Source organism: Cheilinus undulatus, linkage group 8, assembly GCF_018320785.1.
Source record: "Cheilinus undulatus linkage group 8, ASM1832078v1, whole genome shotgun sequence".
Taxonomy (NCBI): domain Eukaryota; kingdom Metazoa; phylum Chordata; class Actinopteri; order Labriformes; family Labridae; genus Cheilinus; species Cheilinus undulatus.
The window spans coordinates 48,349,421-48,375,072 of NC_054872.1; the positions used below are offsets into that span (position 1 = coordinate 48,349,421).

At 39.9% G+C, this 25,652-nt stretch overlaps 1 protein-coding gene across 1 annotated transcript; it reads left to right on the top strand.

The window, feature by feature from the left end:
* The first annotated feature begins 6,299 nt into the window (after positions 1 to 6,299).
* onecutl (one cut domain, family member, like) lies at positions 6,300 to 25,122 on the top strand. The gene is made up of 3 exons (XM_041794362.1): positions 6,300 to 6,392; positions 6,799 to 8,166; positions 24,812 to 25,122. The coding sequence occupies exons 2-3, from the start codon at positions 7,140 to 7,142 to the stop codon at positions 25,120 to 25,122; spliced, it is 1,338 nt and encodes a 445-aa protein (XP_041650296.1). The 5' UTR covers positions 6,300 to 6,392; positions 6,799 to 7,139.
* The last annotated feature ends 530 nt before the right edge of the window (positions 25,123 to 25,652 follow it).

Consider the following 25,652-nt stretch of genomic DNA (forward strand, 5'->3'; position numbering starts at 1 on the left):
TCTTAAAAGTAAAAAAAGGAAACAATCTGATTTTTAAAATTGCTTACATTTCCACACTGTGATCAGCAACATACTTAAAACCAACTTGAGAGATTGGGGGCTTTTAGGAAAACATTCAGGGCTGAAGCCCCATGAGCCACCCCCGAGCTCCGCCCATGAGTGAACTGCCAGTAGGTACACCTAAAATATGCATTATACACCTAAAATCCCTTTAAGATGTCAACTTTGAATGTAAATAAGGTGTGAGAGTGAATAAAAAGCAACAAAAAGGAGTTTGATTGCTCAAAGAAATCCTAGGGGAGGACCCCTTGCCCCAAAGCTACGTCTAAGCCCCCAGTGTCTTCAAATCAAGCAAACAAATGTTTGGTAGATCCCTACAGAAACACTGTAGCATGCAGTAAATACAAGTCTGCAGGAGAATGGACATGCACCAATAATTTGATGATGTGGGGAGTTTCATGGGTGTGTGTGTGTGTGTGGGGGGGGTGCTCCTCTCACACAAATGTCCATATGGTATACTTTAGTGCTGCAAAATAATGCTAGTAAAGTTTAATCTAACCACAGTAAAAATCTTAAATCCAAAAATCATGGTTCTAAAATACATTTAAATGCATGGACACTTGTAAAAATGACACATTTGTTGGTAAAGGGGGGCCCTGTGCAATATTCCTTCTTGGGGCCCAAAATCCCAAGCTGCATCCCTGGGAGTTTGATGCTCATCAGAGAGATGATGAGCACTGTGTATCATTAAACTAGATATAATGTCCAGCCTTAGTTAGATCTAGAAGCTAAATTAATCCTGATATTTAATGATCTGAATTTAAATCATATTTTTGTGTTCACATTTAGGGATTCTTAATAAATCAGTGGTTGGATAATAAGTGGCTCTTTGTGGCCCAGTGCTGACAGTGCCATCTTCTCCTTGTAAAAAGTTGGGGGCCCTTCCAGCTCGGGTATCAGCCTCCCTTCTCGGATTTTCCAGCCACAGAAGGTGAACTTTCACCCCGACCTTCCAGAAGGACCTTTTTTTTTTATTTTCGCTCTGTAGCTGTTGACCATTTTACCTCCAGCTACTCGCCATCCATACACGCACCCATCCCTCCGTGCTGGCTGCGCGCAGGGCGGATCGATAGGGCAGCATCTGCTCCGGGAAGCCGGCGGTCCCACACCGCGCAGCGCTCCGCTGTTTCCAAACGCCAGAACTGCTCATCTCTGAAAATTAAACTGACAGACACATATGATTAGTATGCGCTGCTGCTGCTCCCTGCTCTGTCTGTCTGCCTGTGTGTTTCTGCACGCACTAGGCCTCACCATGCAGACGAGATGTATATGCATGCGGCTTATGGGCACACACAGGCGCCAGTGCACATTAATGAGACACGTGAACGCGCGCTTATACAAGAACGCACGCACTCTTGCAGAAATGCATGGTTTCACACAGAGTCAGTCACAGATTACACAAATAAAAGCACGAGGGGAATTCAGGGATATTGGGGCAACTTTAGAATTTATGTCTTTTTATTTTCATGAATAAAAAAATGAGGGGGGATTTTATTTATTTTGAGGCCCTCGTTACAGACCAATATGAGGCCCTTTCTCATTTTGCTAAAAGCAATCATAACAAGTGAACAAAATATTTAAAAGCATCGTTTTTAAGTCAAGAAAGATGTCTGCTCTTTTACCCAGCAGTCCTAGCTCATCACCTCTTAGAGGATCATAACTCCAACTCATGCATGGCAGGGTGTAACTTATAAAAAAAGAAAAATATATGCTCATTAGTCAGGCAGGATTAGTTCTTTTACCATAAATTTTCATTTTAAATGCATTACATGCAATTTTTCCCACACCACTCACTTGTTTCAATGTGTCTATAAGGATCTACTTCATGTTATTTGCAGATATGAAGATATTTTTTAGCATTAAAGGAGGCTTAGACCTTGCTGTGGTGTCAAAGGGATCCTCCCCAGGGACTTTTCTGGATAATTAAAACCATTTTGATGCTATTTTATTCATCTTTGGTACTTTATTTGCATAGAAAATACACATCTTAATCAGTAGAAATAATTTTATGCACTTTATGTGCACCGTGCACTCTTATATCATGTAGATCTTGAGGCCCTTTGGAGCATGAGGCCCCGAGCAATTGCCTACCAGTGCTAAATGATAAAACCACTCTGTAACTGTGTAGATGTTTTCTCAATTTCAGGAGAAGAAGGGATTTATCAAATACAAAGTGGAAACTGCCTTCATTTTTGTGCACACTGGCCCTAAACCAGTATTTCTGGTCACATTTGGGTTAGTAGTGCAGCACACCGAACCACTGATCAAAGCTACTGTGAGCATTTTTCACATGCATCACGCTTTATTGAGGTAGGATATGTTTTATGAGTGTAAAATGGACGAGCAGGATTTTCCTAGGCGTTATAGCAACACGCAAGAGGCAGCCAGAGCAAGATCAAGCTCGTCCCATACAGTGTTAATTTCATGGACTAAAACTATGACTAAAAATGTTCATCGACAGCCTTTTTTTCCATGCCAAAAACTAGACTAAAACTAACAGAAATAGATCTGTGATGACTAAAACTGACAAAAAACTATGTTGTTTTCATCAGGATGGCTAAAACTAGACCAAAATGTAAAGTAGTTTTCGTCAGACATTCAAAATCCTTGATATTTCTCCAATCTGGGTAAATCTGTCAAAAAATAAAGCATCTGTGGCGATTCAGCCTCTCAGCTGTAGAAAGCAGGGCCCCCAAGTTTGGCAGAGTGCAGAGAACACACCACCATGACTTTGTACCAGATTAAGGCAAGAAAATTAATGCTTGGACTAAAAGTAAAGACTGAAATGTGAGGACTTTTTATGGACTAAAACTAGACTAAAATGTTTTTGAGCTTCCATCGACTAAAAATAGACTTAAACTAAAAAGCATAGAAATGACTAAAATATGACTAAAACTAAAATGCATTTCATTTAAAGACTTAAACTAAGACTTAAATCAAAAATAGCTGCCAAAATTAACACTGGTCCCATAGCGCTTGATTAGGGGTCTGCACACATTAAGAGGTTGGGAAACACTAATCTGGAGCATCAAGAACAGACTTAAGGGTTTCCTTTTGCAGGACTGAGCATTTCCTTTATTGAAAAAGCCTTTTTAACTTTATCCCAATCACTCAAAATTCATCTGTCCTATTTACCCAAATTAAACAGCATAAAACAATGTCATTCAATAACAGTAATAATGTAAAATAAGCACTGTTACTTGTTTTTCTGAAATGGAAATCTTATAAAAGCTTTGTCATTTTCTTCACCTCATGCAATACAAGTTCAACCTCCTGTTTGATGTTTGCCCCGCCCACCCATGTGATGTCAGACCAATGAGGGCATGTATTTGCATTAAGTAACCCAGTAGGGCTGTAAAAACGGTTTTGCTTTCATGCATCAGGTGAGAAAATAAATATGTTTTGTTGTCTAACTGTACCATATCTTATAAGTCCAAATCCGCCTGATTTTATCCTGGGTAGAGTTCGTTAAAGCAAGAAATCCCATTCATTGAACCCGCTTGCACACGCATCCTGCAGCGTGTCTGTTCGCCTCTTACAGCAGCAGCAGGTCGAGGGTCTTCGTGGAAAGAAGAGGGTCGCATTGATCTCGTTGAGGGACCTTGCAGGCTGAAGTGTTGGCGCTGTGAGTGAATGGACCTGCGAGCTGAGTGCTGATGAAGAGCTGGGCTAAGCAGGCGTCACTTGACAGCGTTTATTCCTGAAAGGTTGCATAAAAAGAGGAGCTAGAAAAAACAATAAAAGAGAAAACAGTCTGAATGGTTGGTACTTTAGAGAAAACAGAAACTAAACGTTGTTATTTGACGACCTGGGGATAACATGGAGAACAGGAGGGCTGACATTGATTTATTTTTTCTGGAGTCAATAAGTTAGAGAGGCTATTTACATAACTGCATATTCACCCTTAATTTATTTCTAAATAATCTCAGGGCCTTCTAGATGTTGTCAAACGTCTTTTATAGCCTAAAACTAAAAATAAAAACACGAACAATACATTTTTTGAAATTTTGAAACATGCTAAGGGGCACTTAAAACTGGGACAATTAAGTTTTATAATCAATATCCTTAAAAAACCCACAAAGTAACCCCAAATAAAGGCTTAGACACTGCTGAGAAGCATTTAAAGTAGTAAGGCTCTATTAGTGTGACGCCATATGCCATATTGACGTTGCGTTTTGGACTAATATTTTAAAATATAACTATATATATGTGTGTGTGTATACTATAAATCAATTATTTGCTCCTTTTACTCTTTTAAAAATGTTAACTTTACCAAGATAGTGTCTCAGTCTATGAATAGCCTAGCCAAAATTGGTTACCGAGTTAGCTACTGTCAAAATGGGACAAAACCTTATTCATATTTGGAAGGCAACTTTATTTATCATAAAATTCATACTGTCTTTAGAGAAACCAACTTCATAAACCAACATAAAGCATGTATGTTATCTTAAAAATGTAAGCTAACTTAAACTCCGCAGCATTTAGCTAGCATAGCCTAGTCGTTTGTTGCTGCCTAGCTAACTACTACAACAGTAAATGCTGTCACTAACAACTCCTGGCTCTTTTTCTTGAACTGTGTTCATAATATTTTCAAAAATGTCTCTGAACAAATGAAATATGAAGATTTATGTATGTTTCGGAACAAATGGCAGAGAAAGAGCTGAAGCGATACAAGGCTGGCTAGCTAGCTACTTGGTAATAAGCTACTACAGCAATAATGCTTTTATGAGCTACTCCTGGTTATTTTTCTGTCTGTTGGCAGTTAGCCTACATGATATTCACTTTAATCAGAATAATTGATTAATACATTAACATTTTGTACATTTCAGAGGCTAGAGTAAACAAAGGCAACATGGAAAGACTAGTACAACAAAATGCTGTTACTAGCCACTCCTAGCTATTTTCCTTCCTTCTCCTGATATGTGGCCTTCATAATATCTCCAATAATCTGAATAATTGCAATAAACCTTTATTTTTGTATAGTTTAGAGGCAGAGAAAAGAAGGGCATAAAGGACAGAGAAAAATGCAAGAAAGGTGCCTTCATTTTACACCATAAATGTCTCATTGCATTTCATTGTTGATTTGATGTTATTAGATTTTTAAACAGCTTACTTTTTCAGGAGTCTGTGTTTTTAAAACCAAGGTAAGATGTAGTGTACCACGTTGCCAGTGGTAGGCTACATGTAATCCTTTAGATAAATCCATAACACGATTCTTTTTCCTTATAATTCATATTCTAGAGTTTGAGCTATCTATAAAAGGTCTGTGTCCAAACATGAGGTCAATTAGCCTTAGTTTAAGACAGAAAAAAGATCCAAAATGCCATAAAACAGCGTTGAATTTGAAACAGTGGGAAGTTGTGATTTATAGAGATTAAGTACAGAAATTATTAGATTAATAACGATTAAAATGTTAAATCTTTTGACAGCCCTAAAAAAATATTAGCCTAGAAGTAAGCTATGGTTTTGGAAGGTGCCCAAATTTATCCTTTACCCAAATAAATTACAAAATGGTATCTTAAAATCATATTAACTGCTTGTTTTTTGTGTCTTTATGTTACAGATAATTCTTCACGGTGACAATAGCAGCAGCAGCCTCACTTGTTACGTATAAAAGAACTAAACGACATTAGCTGCAGCTTGTAAAAATCCATTGATCACACACGATAAACAGCCGAGCGCAGCAGAATGACCAGGATGTGCGCACATAATTCATAAGTTGTGCTTGCAATCAGCTGAAGAAGGAAGGCTTAACCTGTGGGGTTATGAGAAAGGGAGCATCTCCAACCTCCTCCTCTGCCCCCCGTCACCCACCCCCACACCCATCCATCCACCCCCCTCCGGAGAGAAAGGGTTAATTGGAGTAGGAATTTCATCGCACATCTGTCAGATTTTTAAGGCCGTGACGCACTGAAAGCAGAGAGTCAATGTGAGCAAAAAAGGGGGAGGAGGAGGAGGAGGAGGAGGAGAAGGAGAAAGAGTTGGTGGTGAGATCGATGAAGTGGCAGGCAGAGGGAGGAGGAAAATCTCACGAGATAATGAAAGAAAAAGAGGAGAGCTGCTAGTGTAGAGCGAAAGCTACAGACCCAAACGGAGATTTTTTGGAGTGCGTAAACAAAGACTGAACGAAGAGCGCCAGAGAGAGAGGGAGAGATACGTCTGTCTGTATCACCGCAGATGTTTTTTTTTGCACTCTGGTTTTGGTGAATGTAGCACCCCGGGGCGCAGAGGACCAATTGTGTGAATCTGCAGGGCTGCTCGGCGACACAATCGGAGACATGCACAGGACGGACAACAGCCGAGGACGCGCTCTGAGAAGTGGAGAATAAAAGGTAAGATTCTGCTGCTACGTGAACCTTTACGTGTCGATGATTCTGTCTGTGAATCGCCATCATGTTTGGTAGTTAGTTAACGATTCGTTTAGATTCATTGCATGTGGTGTGAATATGCAAACTGGCAATGGCACAGGTAATGTTGGCTTTTCGCATGCGCGCTTCTTCTGTATCCACAACTTGGCATAAGCATGAAAAAAGAGATTTTGTAGATGGAGCAGGTTGAAGTGATTTGTCCTTGTTTTCTCGTGTGTTACGCGGGATGTGCGAACTAAACTGAATGAGATTCTTCTGTTTTAAAAATGTATTTGAGTGCACATTGGTGTTCAAACTGGCGTTTTTTGGGTTGTTTCCCTCCCCTGTATCGATGAAAGTTTAAACACAGCGCCTGTCTTGTCTTACGCAGGCACAAAGCGAGGCTTCTGCCGAGGAACAAACCAAAGAGACAAGAGCGCAGAGTGCTGATGCACAAGAGAGAACAAAAATCTCAGTTAAAGCTCCACATGCTGCTGCAAACTCGTTCTCTGGGAGTTTGAGGGAGTTTGAAGACAGTACTTAACGTTATCAGATAATTAATTAGACACCCCATAAGCCCGGAAATCAATTAATTCACAAATCAATAAATCCATAGTCTGGTGTAACAAGAGACCTTCCAGACTAGCTAGCGCTGCTGTTGAACAACAATAACAAGAGAAGAGCAACAACAACACAGAGCAAGAAGTGCACATTTATTTGCTGAAATTGAAGATGGATGGGAGTCTAGGGGAGATGTCCCTCCACAGCCACCCAGATCTGGCTCACAGCCAGGACGGCAGGGCCATGCTGCACTCGCGGGACCTTTCAGCTGCTTTCCCCAGGCCTTCCCTCGGGGGACCCTCCATGTCCCTGGAGCCCGAGCACCGTCCAGCAGGCTTCGACCACACCATGTCTGCGTTGGGCTACAGCGGCGACTCCCCATCCAGCTCTGGAAGCACCTACACCACCTTGACGCCCCTGCAGCCATTTGATGACAAGTTCCACCACCACCATCACCACCCATGCCTCCCCGTTAGCAACGTCATTGGCAGCTTCACACTCATGCGAGAAGACCGGGCACACCTCAGCACCAACTTCTACAACCCTTATGGTAAAGATCTCGCCATGTCCCAAAGCCTCTCACCCCCCTCCACAGGGTCAGGCTTGGGTTCCTCCATGCACGGCTACGGCAGCCCTAACAGCAATGGCGGCCAGATGCTCCACGGCGGCTATGACGTCCACAGCGGGAGCCTCTTCTGCCGGACGTCAGATTTCGCCCGGGAGATGTCGCCACCAGGCCTTGGAGGGGGCGACGTGCCAGTGGGGCATCAGCTGAACAAAATGGAGGCTCACCAGCACCCACCAAGCCACCACCCTCACCTCTACAGCCAGCACTACCAGCCACACCATCACCCAAGCCAGCAGGCCTCCAAGATGTCCGAGCACCTGCACTCCTCATCCTCCGCCTCATCCTCACCTGGAGAGGGCATGCTGCCGGGCGGTGGAGGCGGCGGCGCCGGAGAGGAGATCAACACCCGGGACGTGGCCCAGAGGATCATCACCGAGCTTAAGAGGTACAGCATCCCCCAGGCCATCTTTGCCGAGAGGGTGCTGTGTAGGTCACAGGGTACGCTGTCTGACCTCCTGAGGAACCCCAAGCCCTGGGGCAAGCTCAAGTCCGGCCGCGAGACCTTTAAGAGGATGTCCCGCTGGCTGCAGGAGCCCGAGTTTCAAAGGATGGCCTCGCTCCGGCTAGAGGGTAAGATCAGGCTTTACTCTATCTCACTCTCACACATACAGAAACAAACACTCTCTCTCCCCTTGTTTTCCCCAAACACCTTCCTTCTCCATGTCTTCCAAAAAAAATCTCCTCTCCAGTACTCAGTATGCAGCTCAGGTTGAGACATGAAGAAAAGCATCACACTGATGTTTCCCTCCTTTACACCACTGTGAATGTACCACTGGTTCTCCTATTGTCTCAACAGCCGGGGTAATAAGAACTTAGCTGCACATTGAGGTCAGTTTGAGCAAGAAAAGGGGCCATATGTGCCGTTCCTTTGTTTACTTTGCTCCCAAACAGCTCCTATTGATTAGTACAGTAGCGACAATAAAAAAGCCACAGACATTTGCCCCCTTCTTAAATGAACCATGAAGATCAGCGTGAGCAGCGGCTGGCAATTTAATCGCTTTTGAGCCCACAAAATAATTTGTGCAGATATGCCACTCTGGAGCGATTGATTAATTCGAGCAGTGATTTATATCTGCTCAGCGCATGGCTGAAGTTGACTTGGCAAGGTAGCTGATGCAAATTAGACTTGAGCTTTTGCCAGACGTCTTTTATCAACGTCGTCACCGAGGCAATTACTGCGCAGCTAAATACAAATGTTGTTCTGCTCTGAGGCAGCACCTTGCACAAGATTCCTCACATCTGGAAAACATTGCTGAAATGTAATTCTCTGAGCTGGATTGATAAGTCAGCCAACGGGAAATTAATTGATTTGGATAATCAATTACTACAATTCAGTTGTGAAGCAAAAATGCTGATTGTTAGTGAATTCTATCTTCTGAAAGTGTGAGAATTTAAAGTCTTTATCCTTTTTTATTTGATATTTTGGGGTTTTCACTGCTTGTCAGACAAAAACAAACTTAAAGATGCAATTTTTACACAATTATGAATGTCCAGACATTTTTTTTAATCAATATTTTTAGACTTTTGTAGTGGTAGTGAAACCATAATCGAGAAATCATTGTCTCAGCTTTGTTGTATACAGATTTCACATGGTAAAGATTTTTTTGAAAGGCACATTGTAATCTGCTGCTTGACATTTAATATTCTTTGGGGATGTGGGCAGAAGACACGCTGTACAGTGCCGCGTTACAGTGTTGTCCCTCCGCAGGGACCGAGGGCCCATCTGATACACGGAGCACGGAAAGAGATCCAAGTGAACACAGTAACATGAGACGAGCATGGACCAGTGTGATTGTGTGAGTGGTGTGCTCACTGCAGGGGTCTGTGAGCGCTACGTGTGTGTGAGCCTTCCCAGTTGATCACTGCTTTTCGCTCTCTGTCAGCAGCTCGACTGATTAAGCCCAACAACACAATAGGGTTCATAGGTAATGATTGTGCACTCTTGCAATCCCTTCACAATTATTGATCTTTGATTGTTCGCCTCTGAGAGCACATGTGTACATCCTCCATTCAGCAAAACGTTACAGCAATCACACCCTAAAACCCTCTTATCTGAAGATGACTTATCTCTGGGTTTTGTTCTTTCATTTGACAGAAATGTGGTTTGATGAAGCCAATCCTGCGACGAGTGAGTGCTTTGTATGCAAAACGCCTCTTCTTTTCTCACAAAAAGCCAATCTTCCTCGTGATAAAATAGCTCCTTTGTTCGTTTGTTCTGATCATCAATCATTCTTTCTTTATATCCAGCTTCCTTGTTTCCTCTTCTTTACAAACACAGACGTTATTTTAACGAGTCAGTCCTCCAAGTCCGAGCAGCCGATCAATCAGGCTCATAAAAAATTAAGATCCCTACACAGAGAAGTGTGCTAATGTTTGACGATGCTGCTCTCTCTGCCCCCACACACTCTGAAAATTGCATATTTACTTCTTGGCAAAGAAGCCGCAATTTGGACAGCTCGGCACTTTTCTACATAACCTACTTTCCAAAGGGGGTTGTTGTGTTTTTTTTCCCCCCACTTGGCCAACCCCCTTTTGTTTAATTACAAGCCTCTATTGATTTCCATGGGAAAGAGCAGCACGCCTTGCCCACACACACCTCGGCCGCATCGGCAAATCGAGACTGGAATTAGAATGCGCGGTGCCCTGTGCTCCCCGGTCTGAAGATAGCTCAAGTGCTCTCAGCTTCACGCCTCAAGTTTTAAGATGATCCTCCTTAATGCAGCACTCGCTTAAATACATAGAAGGCCCTTCAGTGTCAGTCAGCAGCTCTGTGTTTTATCCATATGACTCTGTCTCTTATACACGCAGGGCTGCAGAGCTCTAACAGTGATTACCAAACGTAGCTGCTGCCATTTTGTCTCCTCAAATAATTGTCTTTCTGCAGAGACGTTTTGCAAAACAAGGAGGAGGTGATCCCTCAGATTTATCCGCAGTATCTTGTTTTTCCCTTTGTGTGTGTGAGTGCGTCTGTACTCTATGGATTACTGTATATCAGATGCATCTCTAGCTGGGGCTGGGCAATGTACTGAGATTTTAAGATAGCAGCACATTCTTGAAAGAGATATAGGTGAAACAGTAAAGTTTATATCAATATATTCGATGATGATGATGATTAAAGAAAAGATGACAGGCCTAATGCCCAATGAAGATTGTTTACAGTAAGAATCACTAATGGTAGCATGCTCCTTGACCACAAGATAGTCTAGTTTCAACCATCATTCATCTATTTAATCAAGGAGCATTTACATGATTAGTGGGGCTATCAGCTCTAATGTGTTAATCGCATCCATAAATAGTTGCATTAATCATATGTGTTAATGTTCCTCCCAGAACACTTTGGTTAAGCCATTTCAAAATCTCCAAGTGATGTAAATAAGTCGACCATTGCTCCTTAATGTCTCCTTTCACTTTAAAACACCCAAAGACAGCTCAGTGGACAAATCAAAAGTCATGTAAACCTTGAGAAATCAAAAACTCGCCTTTTTAGTGTCTCTTATTTCCTCTTCAATCCATAGCAAGTTCATTTTTTCCTCAGTTAAGTTCATGTCATAACCTTTGCCCTATGCAAAGTTTCCTGTTTTCTTTCATCGTAAAAGTTGCCGTCTCCAAACAGGAAGTCAAACCCTTAGTTTGAGATAGAACAAAAACCCAAAGTGCAACTAAAACAGTTTTGAATGAAAAGTAGTGAAATTTCAATATACAACAGAAGTAGATTGATTGTGATTAACAATTAAAAAATTGAGAATAATCACATTTTAAAAAATGGAATAGATCAACAGCCCTAACTATTAAAAATCAAAGGATATGGATATCTGATTAAAAAAAGCAACAAAATAGAAGTTCTAAACACCCAATATTGGGTATTTTCTTGTTTTCTACTATCAAAGTGTCAGGTCAACTCCTACATACTGTCTTAAATGCACAAATACACTGACAACATTTGGAGAAGCGAATGAAACTAGCCTTGCTCCTTGCCAGATGTGCCCTCTTTTCCAAATGTTGCCAACATATTTGTGCAAGAAAGACATTTCCTCCCTCTGTAAGATCATTACTTCACCATTTTTTGTTTGTGTAATTTAGACAGTGCCCTTTATCTCTTTATGTTGAAATGAGACTGAAGTTTATTAAGTTTCTAGTTTTTTCTAGTACCTTCATTCAAAAGTGGAAATTAGATCATCTTAAAATCATCTTAGACACATGGTGTATAACAGAAAGGTCTTTCTTGGTAAAAATCAAAGGATATTGCTATGTTTCTGATACCACAGCAATGAAAATAGATGTTCCAGACACCCAATACTGGGTAATTTGTTGTTTTCTACTATCAAAAGTTGCAGGCAAACTCTTACATGCTGTCTAAATTGCACAAATGCATTTGGAAAAGTGATGGAAAGTAGCACAGAGAGAGGGAAACCCTTACTCCTTGCCAGTTACGCCCCTTTTCCAAATGTTTCCAACATATTTGTGCAAGAAGGACATTTCCTCTCTCTTTTTTAACTCAACATCATAAAGTTTCAATTCTTTTCAATACCTTCAATCATAAAGACAATGGAAATTAGATCACATTAAAACACATGGTGTGTAAGGGTACAGGGAAATTCTATACATTACTAGTAAAAATACATAGATACTGATTTTGTTAAATCAATATTTCAGCAAAAACAGTGAGCTAAAAATAAGTTTTAGACAACCAAAATCAATGAAAATATCATTTTAATCACCCAAAATTGCAGGATAACTCATGCACAGTTTCTTAATTGCATACATGTGTTGAAAACATTTAGAAAAGTGGTTGAATTTGATAAGGAGCAAGGGTTTCCTCATCAGTTCTACCCACTTTTGCAATATTGCCAGTATATTTGTGTAATTTCATTACTGGTTTCTCTCATTTGGTTAAAACATTCAGTTTTTGTTATTTTCAGTACCTTCATCTTTTCAGTGTAGAAAAACTTTAACAACGCCAATACAAAGACATGTTGTCAATGTTTTTGTACAATTTAATCAGTTTTAAGCAGTTTGTCTGCCATTTTTTGACGATTTTAATTCAAATTGCAAAATATTGGGTGTCTAGGACTTTTTTTTTTATTGTTGTACCTATAAAAATGTTTCAGTATTGTCTTATCAAAGTTAATAACAACCAGAATTGTGTCAAACATTTATCATTAATGTACACTTTTTGGGATATAAATCGTGTATCATCACTCAGCTTGAAATATTGAGATGCAGTTGTTGGTGCATATCACCCAGCCCTATCTCTCACCAACCTCAGACTGTGGAGGAGGCAATCAGGATTTAGTCGGAAAAGAAGAAGGTGGGATAAAGAGCGCCCAGCCTATGCTTCGACACTTAAAGTCAAGGAGTGGGGAAGGTGGGGGGATCACAGACTATAACTTTAAAGATGATGGCCAAAGCCCTTGACTAAAGGTCTAAATGAATAAGAAAGGTCAATGCGGTTTACGTGTCGGCTCCAGTGCTTGCACCACCCCCACAGTAATGAAAGCCACAAAGCCTCGTCCACCTCTCGCTGCGTACAGTCCACGTTATTCCAGCCAGGCTCAAAGGTCAGAGCAGATTCCATTTGCATATCGGGAATTGTAAACAGGCCGACGTGGCCTTAGCTGCGCAACACCTAACAAACACTGTTGTTTTTTGTTTTTTTTTATCTGGCTCCTGCAGCTTCTCCGGCGCTGAAGGGGTTAACCAGCCTCTGTGGGTCGAGGAGTCTGAGCTGCACAGATTTAATCAATAATTTCTATCAGCCCCTGGCCCAAGAAATCAGCAGGGGGTGGGCTGGGGGGCTGAGGGGGTGCAGGAGGGAGGGGGTTGTGGGGGTGTTCTGGCTAGGAGGAGGAGGATGAGGAGGGTGGGTGAGTTGGGGGGGGGGTGTAGGTTGAGACGCCGGGGGGTAGGGAAAGGGCTTTCGATCACGTTTCAGCAACACGAGACAAGGGCATACATCATGATTAGGGGCTGTTCCCACGATCATAAGAAGCCTATAGGGGAATATTTATGTCTCCAGGAGTAGCCCCAGCACCGGGGATTTATAGCATGGTAATTGTGAGCCTTTTACACATGATTACAGCATAAGGAAGCATTTACTTAATGGTTGGCGTTATGATCGTCAGGAAGGGAGAGAGAACTGAGGATGGGAGGAGGAGAGCGTCAGGACACCCGGACTCCTCCAGTAAGCCATAAATCCACTCTACAAGCAAGCCAGCTAGCCCTATCATGCCGTTTCTTTCATTACTACATGAACGGAGAGTGTACCGCTGCATAATCCATAAGGCCAGGTGATACAGACCTAAAGTCCTTTCATGATACCTTTAAGCTGAATGGCAAAACCCGATACGCTTCTCAGCACTCATTAGCGCTGGTTATGAATTTCTGTTACATAAATAAAGATTAATTGATATTTTGTCCGTACAGAAATACCAAATGTTTCTCACAAAACCAGTGATCCTAGTAAATATCAAGCCATACCCAAACCCAGCAACAAATAGCAGTGAAATAGAGAGACTTGTAAACACTGTCTCAATTGTACAAAAATGTTTACAGTATTAACAGTTTGTCAAAATTGCCTATATTTCAAAATATGTTACAAAAAGTTCCATTGGATTATTCATGATCAAAGGAACCAAGAAGTTCAGAAACTCAAACTTCAGTCAAATGTTTAATCAGAACAGAGAGGGAACTGTCTAATTTGCACAAATATGTTAGCAAAATTTGGAAAAGTTGGTGGAACTGTTAAGGAGTGAGAATTTCCCTCTCCCCTTGCCTGTTCCAACAACTTTCCCAAATATTGCAATTGTATTTGTGTACTTTAGACAGCTGGCAGAAGATGATATCACAACACATATAACCTTGATTATCTACAGTTGCATTTTTAACCAGAAGATGAAGAGAGAGCATGATCAAAATTGCAAAAAATACTTTAGCAAAATATAAAAAAGTGGGTGGAACTAGTGAGTAGATAATTTTGTTAATTGAGCTGTTAATTTTGGCAGCTATTTTTAATTTTAGTCTTCTTCTTTAAATGGAATTTCTTTTAGTTTTAGTCAAAAACAAAATTAACACTGGTGAGTAGTGAGAGTTTCCTGCACACCTTGCCAGTTCCATCCACTTTTGCATAAGAAAACTGTCTGTATTGCTCAATTATGATTCATTTTCATAAGATTTCAAATGTATTTGTGCAATATTGACAGCATACAGGAGTTTCTCTGTCATAATGTACAGAAACGTTATCATAAACAATCACATCGTCTAAATTGCACTAAAATGTTTGCAGCATTTAGAAAGATGGGTGAAACTGGTGAGGAACCATCCTCTTCTCCAAATGTTGCCAACATATTTGTGCAGTTAAGACAGCATGCATGAGATTGTACAGTTAGCATACAGGAATGTATTATCTTCAGTTGAATTGCAACAGTTTTCCAATTATTGAAAGAGAGGAAGCACTGTCTAAATTGCACAATTATGCTGCCAACATTTGGATAAAAGGGGTGAAACTGGAGCGGAGTAAGGGGTTTCCATCCACTTTTCCACATGTTGCCAACATTTTTGTGCAGTTATGACAGCATGCAGAAGTTTTTATCTCAACATAAGGCAGCTTAAAGATTTACAGTTGTGTTGTTATCAAAAATGGAAAGAACACTATATAAATTACACTTATATGTTGGCAACCTTATAGTTCCACCAAGTTTTTAAAGTTTTGCCAAATGTGCACTGGCTGAATTGCTTAGTAATGTTGGCAATATTTGGATAAGTGGGGTGAAACTGGTGAGGAGTGAAGGTTTTCCATCCACTTTTCCAAATGTTGCCAACACATTTTTGTGCAGTTCAGACAACCTGATAGAGTTTGTTTTAAAAAGTACAAAAATGATCCTCAGTCATTGTTAAACAGAATTAGAAAGAGCAATGTCTTAATTGCAGAGATTTGTTGGCAACATTTGAAAAAGTGGTTGCAAGTAGCGAGAAGTGAGGGTTTCCATCCATTTTTCCAAACGTTTCCAACACACTTGTTCAATTTAGACAGTGTGAGAGAGAGAGCACTGCCTGAATTGTAGGAATATTTTGACAACATTAGCCACAAACCCTTGCTTCTCACAGGTTCCACTAATGTTTTAAACTGTTGTCAACATATCTTTCTAATTAGACACAGTGATATACAGAAACTTAAAGATCTTAAGTCATATTTTCAACTAAAAGAGTAGAAGAGAGCAATATCTTAATTGCACAAGTACATTGGCAACATGTGGAAAGAGGGTGCAGCCTAACTTTTTGCTAGCTTCCCCCACTGTTCCAGATGTTGCCAGTATATTTCTGTAATTGAGACTGTGTGAAGTAGATTGCATCAAAACTACTGCAACTGAAAGAAATCCTCTGTATTTTCAACCAAAAGAGAGATAGCACTGGCTAAAATGGACAAATAAATTGGCGACAGTGGCAACAAATCATCATTTCTCACCAGTTTTACCCATTTTTCCAAGTGTTGCAACAATATGTGTCTAATCTAGGGAATGTTAAGGAACTTGCCGGCAATTTTTGGTTATTAAAACAATATATTACCCAGTATTGGGTGTTAAGTACTTATATTTTTGTTGTTCTAGTATCAAACAGGCTTTGATATCATTTGATTGTTACTAACATGATGTAAAAGCACCCAAATTGAGTAAAATGAAGAAAATGATAATTCCCGATTTAGTGTAAAGCTTTCAAGAGATTAGCCCTTTGTAGGTAATCATATTTGTGTCAGTGGTTCCTACTGTAAACAGTTTTTACAGAGCATTAGGCCAATTTTTTTTCTAATCATCATCAACATAAACTATATCATCTATTTACCCTACATCTCCTTTGAAAATGTATTGCTAGATCTTATAATCTGTATATATTGCCCAGCCCCTGCACTATTATGTGGTTCCTTTCATTACTACATGAGCTGGGAGTGCACCGCTGTATATACTATCCATAGATGCAGCACCAGCTCATCCTTCCAACCCGCAGCCCAGAAATATTGATGGTGGAGATGGTGTAACGCCCGTGAAAAATGTAGCATTTGGGGAGAGAAAAATAATTTCACTTGTAGTGATATTGACATGCCGTTGACATCTTGGCCTGTTCAGATTTTAATGAGACGTGGTTCGATAACTCTCAGAAATGCAAACGAGCTCTGGATGCCTAAAAGCTAACAGGCACCTGCAATCTCAAGTTGACAAGAGCGCATCCTCAAGTCAAAACATTTCCTTCAGATAATGATTTTAGAGGAGAACATACTCAGGGAAATCAGATTTATTCATGTCCAGTAGAGTGCTTCGGTTTCACAAACTCGGCTGGATGTCAAAGCAATCAAAGTCCGTCTATGCTGCCCCCAACCCAGCTGTGATGCTGCTGTCATCATGGCACTTGTGGGGGGAAAAGCTGGCAGTAAGGTCACTCTTATTTCTCAAGCGCTGTGCTAATGGGAGAAATTTGTGGCTGTGCGTTTGAAGAGGCGGTTGTACAGTAAACATCAGCAGCCGGCGCTGTGTGAGATGATTCTCAATGGGGAGATGTAAGCCAATCAATCGATCTCGTCAGAGCTGCTTTGAGGGCATCTGTGGTTTATTTAATGTATGTTTGTAGCATGATTGTGTCTTTGTGTGTGTTAGGATTTAAAATATGTGATTTCAAGGTTATTCCCAACTGATATCTCCATCCTAACAAGTCATTTTTGTCAATAATGGAGTTCCATCAACCTTGTTTTCTTAAAACAAGGACAGACATCTACCAGTGCTGAGAGAATTTATCTGCCAATTTCTACTAAAAAGCAGCTTGTTCAAAGTTTTTTTCACAAGATGAAGTGTTATTCTCATGCTGGAGGTTTGATTTCTGGCTTACATTCAAATATTGGTTTCTTGAAAATTCTTCAAAGGCCCATTTGGGTGAGAACAGACATCTACCAGCGCTGTGAGATTTCATCTACCACTCCTACTAGAAAGTAGGGCTGGGCAGTAATGGGTGAATATCACCATTAATCTAAAAGAGGAGAAGCATGTATTACTCTGTTTGCCTGGTTGTAATGCAGTACTACTGCCAGACGGAGGCGATAGGGCATTGTAAAGTGCATTACTAGCTGCCATTGGCTAACAAAAGAAGAAGAAGCAGTTTCGTTACAACAAACATGTTATGGACAGACTGTTAAGGTGCTAAAAAACAACTCAGCATAAACAGTCGACAGTAATTTAATGTAAATAATTAAGTAATTTATTTTCTTAAATCACCTTTAAGAATCTATTTTACATTTTAATGTCAAATGAAATAGATGATTTCTTAAGCTAAAATTTGCACAAAGTATGCTGAATCTGTCAGCCTGTTGATGACTGTGTGCTAGCTTCAAATGAACAAACTCAATATCCATCCCTGGCCTTTCATTAGAGATTGAAATTTTCTTCAAACTGTCGGTGACTTTTGTTGAGTAATTAATCACAAAAGAGTCTTCCCTTCTCCAAAACAGCCTGACGTAAGGTTGTTTACTGAAATGAAGTGTTTTTCTCATAGTTCTGATTTTTACCTTTTTCTAAATTCAGATTGCAAATTCTTACAGGGATACCTTAAAATTTTGGCAAATTCGCCCATTGCCATAATCCCTATAGTCTTACTGATAGGTTTGTTACCTTTAGTTGTCGGTACAAGCTGTTTTTAGATAGGCAGTGCTGAGATAAGAGCTGCTCTGCCAACGCAATGGAGTCTTATGGTATCCCGGCTTTCCCTCATCAAACTCATCAAATACACAATCCAACAACTCCAAAATGCTTTTGTGGACAAGTTGTGACCTGCATATTCACCACGCTATGAAATAATAAGGTTCGGCCACCCAGGTATATTTGTTGACCAACCTGTACATGCAACTGAGCAGACACTTGTCCAAAGCAACTGTCTGGGACAGGCATTCATTGCGTCAAGGATCCCAAATTTCCCGTAAGAAAGACAGTGATGTAAACCCCTGAGCTATCCACAAATTATGGTCTTCAAAAGCCATCATTTCTACATTTTTCTGCAGCTTCTTGCTGCCGATATCATCCTGTCCTCCTACACTCTAGGGCAGTGGTCATAAACTGGTGGCCCAGGGGCCACATCAGGCCCGCCACAGCTTCTCATCCAGCCGCCAGAAGATTTTTAAAATCAGAAATAGTGCAGAGGAAAAATATGTTGTAGTATTTGGGTATGTTTTTTTTCAAAAATCCCAGTAGGCTTTAAATGTTGGCTTAATATTTGATCCTTTTTACAGAAATCCACCCGTCAGTCACTCGTAAATATGATGCATAATTAAGACATACTTGTGAATTCGTTCTTCGTTCTTAAAGCGGCTGTTTTCCATGTCGACTTTCCACTTCAGGTACTTGGAGAGTTCAGTTTGTCCTGCTAGAAAACCACCATAATAGACTGGTTTCCTGACTGTTTCCCCACCAATCACAGTGCAGCATTTTAGCATCAAACCCAGTGATGACAGCATTCCAGTCCAAGAAATATATAGCCAAAATATCACAATTGCCCTCTAGTGGCAGCTGCAGTTTAGGGGATTGTCACTGAACTCACTGCCAAAGGCAAAATTTACATTTTTGAAGGAAAAAAATAGCTAAAATATTATGTGTTAACTGAGCCAAAATATTTAGCTGAATTTAGTTTTTTGGAAGTCCAGCCCATTTAGTGTCTTCCAATTAAAAACTGGCCCTTGTACAAATGTAGTTGATAAGCAGTGCTCTAGGGGGATGGTTGTGATATGTTACTTCTTCAACAATAAATCTTCAAACACTCAGCTCTTTTAATCTTTAGTGAAGCCTTTCAAAAGGTGGTGATGCTACTTGACTGTCTGTTTATAAGGTACTGTTGATGAATGCTATCAAAAAATCTAAGATGCAGAAAGATGCAGGACAGGATGACCCACTCTGCCACCAAAGTACAGTATTGTTCAGTGGGAAATGCAACAAATGTTATTATTGTAAATTAAAATAGATAAGTGACGTAAGTCCAGCTGGGGCCAGAAAACCTACAAGTAATATCAAATGCAATAATTGATTTTGTTTTGTCATTGCATTTAAGCAGAATCTTCCTTGTCTGCTTTGCAATGCATCATTGAAATGGTTGGTTCTAACACCCCTGACCTTGGAGGGTTTCTGCAGAGAGTCTTACATTTGATCTCAAAAATTTAGATTATAAAAAGCCTTTTTTTCATTTTGAGTAGTCTTGAATTTTAGATGGCGTTCTGGCTGAGGCATGCACGACAATTTTATAAAATCTTCATTGTCCTGGGTGGCATTATTTGGGTTTTTATGACCCTTTTAACAGATTAATGACAGTTCACAGCAATTACAGCAGCATGTAGGATTGTTCATACATTCATAAAATCATGAGCTAAAATGAGAAGGTGACAAATATGAGGTATAAATACGGTTAAAGGACCTTTAGTTCCAAGATAAAAATGACAGGAAATAATGGTTTACAGATACTTTGAAGCAAATTGAAAGATATATGCAAAAGAAAATCTTAAACTTTGCATAGTGGGAGTAAAAGTTGCACGATGCCACATGAAATCTGAATAGCGCCAGTGCTGTGTAATGTTAATACAGTGTCATTTCAGTTTGTTAGGTGTTAAAAAGGACCTTAATTTTGTTTCCTAAACGTGTGCAGCAACCTTGCCTTGGATGTGTAAAATATTTCAGGATTCAGTGTTAACTTTAATCTTTAAAAAGCTTCTTGATTCTTAGTAAAAAAATCAAACCCCCTGATTTAGTCTTGTATTTGAAGTCTGTATTAATTTAGAATAATTGTTTTTATTTCAGAAAATATCACACACCATCTTATTTATAACAAAACCTTAGCTTATTTTGCAGTCAGATTCCAGTCATCCTTGCCAGTTTCCAATAAAAGTCCAGCATCTGCTTCTCCTCCCTTAGTCTCTGTGTTAGTGTGCAGTTATTTGTGTGTTGTGTGCACATACACCAGTGCTTACTCGTACAAACTCATTTGATACCATCAGCAAAACAGTCGCTCAGCCGCACAGCGCTGATTGAAACCTCTTAAAAGTGTGCATTTAGGTAATTGCACAACTCCCCCCAAATATGTTTTAGTCCACTTAAGGCTTCTAAACACCGTGGGCAATGCAGAGTCTGCTTGTTTCACTCACCCCTGACGTAACCTGCCTTTAATAGAAAATAAATTAGTTCCCCCTAAAGTGATTATTACTCACTCACCGCCGCCACATGTAAATGACTTTTATGAGAAACTAATGATGTCGAAGTGTCCACTAAGGGAAAAGAAGGAGAGGAAGTGGAAGGAGATGGACACAGAGAAGAGAGAGAGAGAAGGGGGGCTGAGGGAGGAGAAGTTGGCTCGGTACACAAAGGCGTAAGGTTGGTGTTGTGTTTCCTGTAAATACAGAATTACAGCGTGTTAGGGGGGAAGGTTCAGCGATGGATATGCAGAGGAACATGCAGCCTGAATTCAAAATGCTCGTCTGATTCTCAAAATGGATCTGAGCTCTGCCCACGCACATCAGCCTATTTTTCTTCTACACTGGACTTTTTTTTTTTTGCAGGGTAATTTTTTTTTTCTAATCTCAGACTTTTTCGTGAGGAAATATTGATTATATAATTGGGCAGGCTGCCGGAGCTACAGTGGTGTTTAACCCAGACCCTTGCTTTTTGTTTTTTTCTGCCTGGTGTAAGCAAGACTGACGTTAAAAAACACAAATACAAGAAGACTTCATCACCTCTATGGGTGATTAAAAAGTTTGAATACAGCCAGCTCCAACTCTGGGCTCATTTAAGGAGAAATAATCACGTCGTTATCCTGGTTGGACCAAAGTTTAAATAAAAAATACAAATTCAAAGGATATTCAAAAGGTCTAAAAGTGGCAACAATAGGCAATCAATTATTTCAGCTCTTCTTACTAGATTTTAGAAAATCAGCTGCATATTAAACAGTTAAAGTGTTTTTACATCTTTAAGCGAATGAAAAAATGCTACTTTAGTTTGGCTCTTATTTTCACTTCAGTGTCTCCTTATCTCTGGGTTCTTGGAGGAGATAGTGACATTACCAAACATTTAACTACATTATCTGTTAACCAAGACATTAACTCTATCTAGTACGTTAATTCAGCTCAAATTTAACAGAAGTTGTTATTGATATGTACATTGAAAGCTTGTAAAAGTCTGGCAGGGCTGCAAGATGTTAGTGTGTTTTTTCTCCTTTGCTGTGTATAAGAATCATGTCATACATCACTAAAAGTGTTAAATCTCTAATCTCTTCTTTAAATTGTGACCATTTTAATATCCAGCCAATGCAGCAGCCACAATCTACACAGTGACAGCCAGATCCTCTGCTGTCATTACTCCATGGCTCATCATTTAGCCTACCTTGAATCCCTTCTGTCCTTTCCTGATCACAATATCCCAACAAAAATAATCCTGCTTCATTGCAAAGTAGGAATCTAGGATGATATTGTCATGATGTGGATATTATATATATATTATTATAATAAAGACTGTCATTAATCACCATGATCACAGCACTAGCATTATTTAGCCCCATTACAGTGGTGACATAAGCCTTGCCTAACTATAGGGCGGGACTGTTGAGCCGACGGGGCTAATGCTGACAGCTCAGTGCAAAGCTGCACTGGGGTTGGAAAGGACTAGAAGAAGAAGTAGGGGTGGAGAAAAGCAGGAAGAGGAGAGGGACAAGAGACACAACAAAACAACAAATGAAAGACAATAAGTACAAAAATAACTGTGGATTTTTTGACCACATGGCCATCATCATTTGAAGTCTTGTTCTTTGTGCAGCATCATTCCTTAAGCTCTGAAGTGTTTTAAGGACTTCTGTTTTAGATTTAAACTACATCAATATCAGCTAAAATGAATTTGGAAATATCAGTTTATAGGATTTTTGCAAAGTCCAAACTCTTGTATCCCTTTTGCAAAAGGTAGTTATGATCCAAACAAATCCCACCTGTAAAGATCCACAGACTGCTTTAAATCTGCAAATAATAAAAATGTCTTTGATTCACTTTGGCGGACCTCGAGAGGTACACAACTTCATGTAGGTGAAGCAGCATTTTACGACAGAAGTACCTTGGTTCTTTTAGCTTCGAAAACAACATTAATGGAAACCAAATTTAATGGAAACTATAGCTTTTAATAATCCTTTACCAATTTGACATTCATCTGAAAAATTTACAAGAAACCTAACATAGATTAAACTGATTGATAGACATGGGCCTATGTTTGTGTGAGACACACATGGAAATGGAGATTTTGGTTTATTTGAATATTTATTAAATTGATAAATTGATATTTGAATTTTGTCGGTATCGGACATGTCAGTGTTTTAAAATGCATTTTAACCAATACCAATAAATAAATACTTTTCAAGATTGCCTTTATTGATGATTTGTTTTGCTGTCAGCAGTAAAACATACATGCATCAGGTCAACAAGTACAACATGAAAAATACTGGTATAGGTAAAAGTCCAGTCGTCTGTAAAGTCAAGAGGAAAATGACATAAAAGAATAGAAATAAAATTAGAAAAAATATTATCTTTACTGCAAAGAACGCAGTCTTCCCGTTACTAGATTTGACCTGTTCCCTCTTATTCTGAGTCTTTTTGTTTTGAAAAAAATGACATTAAAATAGACGTGATTCTTCAGTAAACCATAGATATATTCTTTTTTCACTTAAAGAGATTCAGTTATGAAAAACATTAATTTCTTTGGTTACATTTTATATTTAAAATGTGCTTTCTTAAGAGTTACAAACTGTAAGAACCTTCTGACAGACAGTGAGTAACTTAGAGTAAATAAAAATGTGACCCTTTCTCACGGAGCGTATGCTTTCAATTTGAAATTAATTCTCCTAATGAAACCGCAGCTTTAGCAGCAATTTGATTCCCTGAGACAATTCTGACAAAGTGGCTGAAATAACACAAAAACACATTCCTCTGAAGCAAAGACAAAAAAATAGGAGTAGTTCAGAGCAAAAACTTAAACCCTTAGGACACACTAATAAGTGTAAGGAGTGAGGATGACAACAGATAAAATTTTCAGCTGTGGAAGGTCAGTTGGTTCTGCTTAAAACTCTGCAAACTTAATGTAAAAGCTTATAAAGGGAAGTGTTATTGTACATTCATACATTCTGCTGATGTCTATAACTTAGGCCTATACATTGGCTGTAAATTCACATCTGCCTACTCTGGTTATAAAATTTTAAAACTATTATCTTCCAGTGCTGTATTATGTTAATAATCCCTGAATCCCTTCTTTTAATATTGTAGTGCTTGTATCACTGCTTTAATGTAAAAGTTTTGCTGAAAGGTCTCAAAGTCGCGCTGCAAATGACCCATTTCATTGACTGAAAATTATCATTAGAAATTTGATTTATTATTTGTATTAAAAATTCAATGATTTAAAAATCTGTAAATATTTTGAATATTGTAGCAATAGTATTGTAATGTGCTTTTGAAGCAAGGCAAGCAAACTTTATTTACACACCACCAATCATACATAAGCAAAAGCACATGAAAATACATGACACAGAGCAAAAACAAGATATTGACAATATAAAAAATCAAACCACGTGGTCATGTACTGTAAATTATTGAAGTTTAATTCAGCTGAAGGCACATGGTATTTAGAGACTGGGACCTCTGCTTCAGCGATTCTGTTATCCTCTCTTACAGTAAAAACCCAGAAACCATACTATAGCAAATGAAATCAGGTGAAAGATTTAACTGAACACCACAACGTTTGGATCCATCAGCTGTTTGCAGAATGAGAACACAGTGAACCTGAGTACATGCTGGATGTGGTGATTTTTTTTGGGAGACATGGCCATTGTTCTTTGTTGAAAACATCTGACTCTGCCCTTATTTTCAGACAGCATCCATGTTAAAATGTACACTGTGATAGCATGAGAAAAAGGGCTTTGGCCTGGATGTTAGTTGCCTACAGCAGCTCACTGGCAATAAGACGTGACAGGTTGAACATCTTGATTCCCTTACTGCACAATGAAACAAGTTGCTGATTCATCTCTTTTAACTAATCAAAGTTGCTTAGCTAATCTGTTTTCTTTCAACAAATCCACTTTCCCCCAGCTTAATCCATTTGTCCTAGTTAGGCGGCCAGTCAGTTAGCTCACCCGTTTCCTCTTTCCTTTTTTAATTTATCCTTTATCCGTGTGCCTACAGCCTGCAAGCGGAAGGAGCAGGAGCAGAGCAAGCTGGAACGCAACCAGGGCCCGAAGCGCACCAGGCTGGTATTCACGGACCTGCAGCGGCGCACACTCCTGGCCATCTTCAGGGAGAACCATCGCCCGACCAAAGAGCTGCAGGTCACCATCTCCCAGCAGCTTGGCCTGGAGCTCTCCACTGTCAGCAACTTCTTCATGAACGCCCGCCGACGCAACCTCAACAAGTGGGCAGACGAGGGCCGTCCCTCCTCCACGGGTTCCTCGGGCTCCAGTGTTTCCTCCTCCGCAGTGTCCTGCACCACGGCATGATGACGGACGGCCAAGGAGGTGCGGTGGGGAGGGCGCCGAGGGAGCAAGGGGGCACATAGACTGGTCTAGGCAGAGATCAGCCGTAATAAATGTCCTCCTCGTTATCAGAAGGAGTGACGGAGCCAGCTATTATAGATGATTTTATGAAGATGAAGCATTTTCCCAAACCAAAGTTGATCGCTCCCTTGAAATGAAAGGGGGCGATACCCAGAGTGATATGACTGCAGGATGAGAGGTCCTGCTTGTATAGTCAAGGGTGCAAAAATGATTTGACTCAAAGACGAGTCACACCCTTACATAGACATCATCTCATTGCATTATTTTGATTATCTAGATTAGAGATAATGAGGGTATTACAAATCAGGAGAAAGCATATTTTGGTGTACCTTCAGATCTATAGTCATCTCTCCAAACGTGAAGAATCAAGAGGTGCCGTTTGCTCACATCTGGAGAGCTCCATTGTGTAACTTTTTAATCAAAAGTGTTCGCCATCATCCAAAGACGTTAATCCCCCTTACTGTTCTTGTGGT

Excerpts from the sequence above, each read along its gene's own strand:
- onecutl (XM_041794362.1), top strand. The coding sequence starts at position 7,140 with ATGGATGGGAGTCTAGGGGAGATGTCCCTCCACAGCCACCCAGATCTG. Across the intron at positions 8,167-24,811 it reads GGCCTCGCTCCGGCTAGAGG|CCTGCAAGCGGAAGGAGCAG; the intron begins GTAAGATCAGGC and ends GTGTGCCTACAG.